This window comes from Ranitomeya variabilis, chromosome 5, assembly GCF_051348905.1.
Source record: "Ranitomeya variabilis isolate aRanVar5 chromosome 5, aRanVar5.hap1, whole genome shotgun sequence".
NCBI lineage: Eukaryota > Metazoa > Chordata > Amphibia > Anura > Dendrobatidae > Ranitomeya > Ranitomeya variabilis.
The window spans coordinates 102850104-102856449 of NC_135236.1; the positions used below are offsets into that span (position 1 = coordinate 102850104).

Here is a 6346-nt window from a genome sequence, read left to right on the forward strand (position 1 = left end):
ACGCATGCGGTCGATTGCGCAAGAATTGCGACAAAAAAATGCATTGCTGTCTATGTAAACGCATGCGTTTACAAGCACATGCGTTTGGTTGCGTTCTTGAACGCATGTGTTTCAATAGAGAAAAACATGTCTAGACACTGATAAGCCACCCCCCACCATCAAGGTGATAAAGGGAGGGTGTTGACAGTTGCAGGTCACTTCTCACCAGACTCTGAAGCAGACGAGACGCCGGCTACATCCTTGGAGGAAAACAAGCCACTGAACAATGTGAGTATATCCTATCCAATGCCTTTATTTTCTATTTTCTGTCTCTACATGTCCTAATTTCTTGCATTTCTTTCTACATGCATCAGAATGTCTTCTTCGGATTCTTCTGGTGAGGAGTTTCGTCCTGGGCCGTCGGAAGTAGAGCATGTCAGTGAGGTGAGTACTTGCCTCGTCAGCAGGGCAGTATTTGCCACTAGGCACTCGAGGGCACATGCCTAGGGCGGGGACAATGCAGGGGGCGGCACCTGAGCAAGTTTAAGAAAAAAAAAATTATTTTTTTTTGAAAGTCCGGGGTCGCCCCACCCTCCCACCTCAGTCCCGGCTGCTGCGGGGGGAGGGGGTCTCAGGCGCAGGGCCGCCATCAGGGCATTACAGCCCTGACTACTGTATGGGGCAGAAATGGGTGCTGTACCTTTAAGCAGCAGGCCCAAGTGTATCACGGTCCTGACGTGGGTCATGTGACACGCTGCGCGCTCTTATGTAGGAGCACTGGAGCAGACTGGAGGTGTGAGAGCCCTCAGGGATACTCCGCAGGTGACGGCACAGACAGTAAGGAGTTAACTGCTGTCAGCCCGAGGATTTCCTGTCTCCTTGGTAACAAGGAACCTTTCTGTGTCATCTGCGGGGGAAGTGTTTCAGTGCTGCACTTCTTGTGCTCTGCCAGTACTGTCCCCCATGTGGTGAGAAGGTGAATGGGGGGTTTGTACAGGGAGCATCAGGGGGGTCTGGTGATATTGGGGGTCTCACCTCTGTGCTTGTCTGCCCCCTCAGATGTTGCCTGTCAGAGGGGGGACCCTGCTAAGGTCCACGGCTGCTGTCTGCAGGTAAGAGCCCTTCCGTCCTGTCTCAGCTGCTGTGGCACTATAAGTCTCAGCATGCACATACAGGGGAGACACAGATTGTGGTGATTTACACGTTTCAAGCTGGAAGACATTTTGCTTTTTTGTAGAGAAGCAGGATGGACATGTTTGTGGGAGAAGATACTGAAGTCGGCGGTGAGCAGGGAGAGGAGGCGGGCAGTGTGTGAGGACTCAGAGGAAGCTGCAGAGAGGAGTGAGGTGAGAGAGGAGACAGGAGTCTGCTGATGTGAGTGAGGAGAGGGGAGGCTGGTAAGGGGAGGAGATGAGAGGTTGGTAAGGAGAGGAGATGAGAGGCTGGTGGGGGAGGCTGCTGAGGAGATTAGAGGCTAGAAAGGAGAGGAGATGAGAGGCTGGAAAGGAGAGGAGATGAGAGGCTGGTGTGGGGAGGCTGCTGAGGAGAGGAGATGAGAGGCTAGTAAGGAGAGGAGAGGCTGGTAAGGAGAGGAGATGAGAGGCTGGAAAGGAGAGGAGAGGCTGGTAAAGAGAGGAGATGAGAGGCTGGAAAGGAGAGGAGAGGCTGGTGAGGAGAGGCTGGTAAGGAGAGGAGAGGCTGGTGAGGAGAGGCTGGTAAGGAGAGGAGATGAGAGGCTGGAAAGGAGAGGAGAGGAGAGGCTGGTAAGGAGAGGAGAGGCTGGTAAGGAGAGGAGATGAGAGGCTGGTGAGGAGAGGCTGGTAAGGAGAGGAGAGGCTGGTGAGGAGAGGCTGGTAAGGAGAGGAGATGAGAGGCTGGAAAGGAGAGGAGAGGCTGGTAAGGAGAGGAGAGGCTGGTAAGGAGAGGAGAGGCCGGTAAGGAGAGGAGATGAGAGGCTGGAAAGGAGAGGAGAGGCTGGTGAGGAGAGGCTGGTAAGGAGAGGAGAGGCTGGTAAGGAGAGGAGAGGCTGGTAATGAGAGGAGATGAGAGGCTGGAAAGGAGAGGAGAGGCTGGTGAGGAGAGGCTGGTAAGGAGAGGAGAGGCTGGTGAGGAGAGGAGAGGCTGGAAAGGAGAGGAGAGGCTGGTAAGGAGAGGAGAGGCTGGTAAGGAGAGGAGAGGCTGGTAAGGAGTGGAGAGGCTGTAAAGGAGAGGAGAGGCTGGAAAGGAGAGGAGAGGCTGGTAAGGAGAGGAGAGGAGAGGCTGGTAAGGAGAGGAGAGGCTGGTAAGGAGAGGAAAGGCTGGTGAGGAGTGGCTGGTAAGGAGAGGAGATGAGAGGCTGGTGTGGGGAGGCTGCTGAGGAGAGGAGATGAGAGGCTGGAAAGGAGAGGAGAGGCTGGTAAGGAGAGGAGAGGCTGGTGAGGAGAGGCTGGTAAGGAGAGGAGAGGCTGGAAAGGAGAGGAGAGGCTGGAAAGGAGAGGAGAGGCTGGAAAGGAGAGGAGAGGCTGGTGAGGAGAGGCTGGTAAGGAGAGGAGATGAGAGGCTGGAAAGGAGAGGAGATGAGAGGCTGGTGTGGGGAGGCTGGAAAGGAGAGGAGATGAGAGGCTGGAAAGGAGAGGAGATGAGAGGCTGGAAAGGAGAGGAGATGAGAGACTGGAAAGGAGAGGAGATGAGAGGCTGGTAAGGAGAGGAGATGAGAGGCTGGAAAGGAGAGGAGATGAGAGGCTGGTGAGGGGAGGAGATGAGAGGCTTGTGAGGGAAGGCTGCTGAGGGGAGGAGAAGAGAGGCTGGAGAGGGGAGGCTGCTGAGGAGAGGGGATGAGAGGCTGGAGAGGGGAGGCTGCTGAGGAGATGAGAGGCTGGTCTCATGCTGTATATGGGGAGGTTATGTGGGTCTCATGCTGTATATGGGGAGGCTGTGTGGGGCTCATGCTGTATATAAGGGGCTGTGGGGGGTTTAAAGATATATAGCGGGTGTCAGCATACTTAATTTTGCTCAATATTAAGTGGTACAATTAATATTAATTAATATTGAGTAGAATTATTTTCATGCTATTGGTTCGGCCTCCAAAACAGTCATGGACTTTCATCTGGCCCCTCGGGGAAATAAATTGCCCACCCCTGATCTAGAGACATGGAGTGAGAAGCCCACAGACGATAGCAACAGATTAGTCCGTCCTCTCACTAAATTACCCATCCAGCTCTTCACACTATTCTCTCTGAAACGTCAGAGCATTGCAGAGATAAACTTCCCTGTTTGCAGTCTGACTGATGCTGCCCGTGGTTTTGGTAGTATGAATCGACTGACGGGTTGCCCTTAAAAATCTGTCAGCCAAACCTTGCAACCGTGGCAGAATCAACTGACCATGTACGGTGTATGAGATCCACCAGATTCTCACATGACAACTAATGGAAAGGTTTGCTAAGGCTACTTTCACATCAGCGATTTTCTCCGTTCGCGGCAGACACTGCAGTTTTTCCGCATCTGTCGCGTAACATATCACTTACGGGCCGGCAACTCTGTGTTCGGCCTCATTCATTCCCTATGGGACTTGTGGACATGTGCGGCACTTGAGGCGAGACAAAAAAAAACACTGCTAGCAGCATTTTTTTTTCCTGTTGCTGCAAGTACCGCATTTGCCGGATCGCAGCAAAACCGCAAGTGCTGCAAGTCCCATAGGGAATGAATGAGGCCGAACACAGTGTTGCCATAAGTGATCCGTTACGGATGCGGAAAAACTGCCGGATCTGCCGCAAATGTCAAAAATCGCTGATGTGAAAGTAGCCTAAGTCACTGCCGATAGTGTCTGCATTAGTCATACTCGCCAATGGGGGAGGCAGCACGAAAAGTTCCTAGGGCAGCAGAAACTCTAAATACGGCCCTGCTCGTCAGATTGGTAAGTATTCACTGTGACATCGACACATGTGACAATTTGATTTTTTCCTTTTTTTAGAGCTCTTCTACTGCAGCAGAGACAGGGCAGGAGCAGCGGAGTCAAGGTCCGGTGGCAAGACAGCAGCGGGTACGTATACAAGGCTGACTGTCCTAAGTGTAATATTCTTGAATCTTCCTTTCTTTCCACTCGTATTTCTTTACTTTTTTTTTTTGGAATCCTTTTGTATGTTGACTTTCCTATTCATGCCATTTCTCAGCATCTTTTTTCTTTCTTTTTAATTGAGCAAACTTTAATGATTTTCTTTAATTTTTAGGTTTCACAGCGGGAGGATGTGTGAGCACGGCCAAAAGTCCTTTTTCTGACCACAACTTTTTTTTTAACAGTATCCAAAGTCAAAACACGTTGGCGTTCGATGAAGGACCGCTTCAACAAGGACCTGCGTCAAGAGAGCCGTGTTCCCAGTGGTTCAGGAGCAAGGATCAGACGCTAAAAATACCATCGAGTACTGTCATTTTTAAGACTGGTCCTTGCCCAGAGAACGTAAGTATTTATCACGTGCATTAGGTTGTATTCTATTGCCATAATCTGTATTTTTATATTCCACAGGATTTTGCGTCTGGTAAATTTTTGATAGTAATTTTCTTTTTCCTTTTTTCACAGCACATACAGCACTACTGTTGGCCCAGGTTCTGGAGCAGTCCTTCATCCGACAGCCACGGACCCGTCCCAGCCATCCAGCAGCGCAGCAGCAAGTGGGCCTTCCACACTAACTGGAGACCAGGGAGCTGGTCCATCAGGTCTTCCCCTTTCGCAGTCCTCTTCCACTGCCCCCTTTTTTTTGGGCTCCTCCCGGCAGCGGCAGAGGGCTTCGGACAGGTCACTCATGCCCGAGTTTTTGCACTTGAGCTCGGTTTTACACGAAGCAATCAAGGCTTTGGGTGACCGAATGGATGTTTCACATAGCCTCTTGAATGCACGTATCCAGGAGGTCACCAAAAGCCTTGATAAAGTGAAAGCCAACCTCCAGAGGCCAGCACATCATTTTTTTAATCAAATTGAGCAGGGCATGTCGGAACACCTTACTCCTGATCTCCAGCTGAGTGTCATGCAGGCCTGCAATGCTGCTTACGTGCAGGCTATGCAGCAGAGTCGGTATTTCCACCAGACAGTGGGGGTATATCCACCTGTGCCTTCACTGTCAAGATTGTCCTCAATGCCAACCTCTGCTGCATCCCACTGCACGGCCACCTCAATTCCTTCCACAGCCGGACACCACTACAGCACCACCACTATGCCGAGTGCAGTTGGACATCCCACCGCCACCACCATGACATCCGCTGCTCCTGCTTGGACCTCCTCCACTGACACCACGATGCAGCAGGACCCTGGCATGGCCTTCCGTACCGCCACCTCCACTATGCAGCAGGACCCTGGCATGGCCTTCCGTACCGCCACCACCACGATGCAGCAGGACCCTGGCATGGCCTTCCACTCTACAAGCGTTATGGACTCTGGCATGGCTGCACGCTCTCCGAGCACTATGGACTCTGGCATGGCTGCACGCTCTACGAGCGCTATGGACTCTGGCATGGCTGCACGCTCTACGAGCGCTATGGACTCTGGCATGGCTGCACGCTCTATGAGTGCTATGGACTCTGGCATGGCTGCATGCTCTACGAGCACTATGGACTCTGGCATGGCTGCACGATCTACGAGCACTATGGACTCTGACACAGTGCAGCCGGACCCTGACAGGTCACCCGCCACCACGCCACACCATATGAGCCCACCAAGACCTCCCACAACCAGGCAAACCAAAAAAAAACCACAGAAAAAAAAAAAACAGAGGACTCTTAGCATTCCTCCCCCTTCACCTCCCAATGTGTCTGTAATGTCAGGTTTGTCTCAACCTTCCAGTGCGTCTCAAGCCTCTCACGTGTCAAGCCCCATCCCCGAACTTCCAGACCCTTCTAGTTTCATTGCCCCTTCTCCTGCCACCTCTGCGTCGTCCACGGTTAGCCAGGCCTCAGTTCTTCACACCCCCGTTTACATCACTCTACCCCAAGCCAGCGCAGTAAATTAATTTTGTAGTTGTTTACAAAATAAAAAAAGTTTGATTTGCCACAATTATGTTTGGTTTATTGTGTCTTCCGCCGCCGGCAACATACACCGTACGCCAAGAAACTTCGCCACACACTTACTTTTTGGGCCACATCATATCTCCAGTAGTTAAAAATAAAAAGACTGCAGCTTTGTGTGTCTTTAGTATACAGATATGAGGTGGGCCAAAAAATATTACATGTATCTCCATAATCTCTTTTTGTCTGTGCCTAGTGTGGCAGTCTGAAGAGAAAATGGTGGAAATACAGTGCAGACCTCTACTGAACAGGTCAGGTGTCAAAAACTCACTAGTTATGACACCTGACCTGGTGAGTAGAGAACTGCCTTGTATAACCACCATTTTTTCTTCTTTAT

At 51.4% G+C, this 6346-nt stretch overlaps 1 protein-coding gene and 1 long non-coding RNA gene across 2 annotated transcripts; both read left to right on the forward strand.

Moving 5' to 3' along the window:
• The first annotated feature begins 767 nt into the window (after window positions 1-767).
• On the forward strand, window positions 768-1322 carry LOC143773399 (uncharacterized). The gene is made up of 3 exons (XR_013215166.1): window positions 768-955; window positions 1039-1091; window positions 1217-1322. It is a non-coding gene; the product is annotated as an uncharacterized LOC143773399 (long non-coding RNA).
• A 2283-nt stretch (window positions 1323-3605) lies between these two features.
• On the forward strand, window positions 3606-5954 carry LOC143774873 (uncharacterized). Its single transcript, XM_077262648.1, has 2 exons — window positions 3606-4411; window positions 4532-5954. The coding sequence occupies exon 2, from the start codon at window positions 4755-4757 to the stop codon at window positions 5952-5954; it is 1200 nt and encodes a 399-aa protein (XP_077118763.1). The 5' UTR covers window positions 3606-4411; window positions 4532-4754.
• The last annotated feature ends 392 nt before the right edge of the window (window positions 5955-6346 follow it).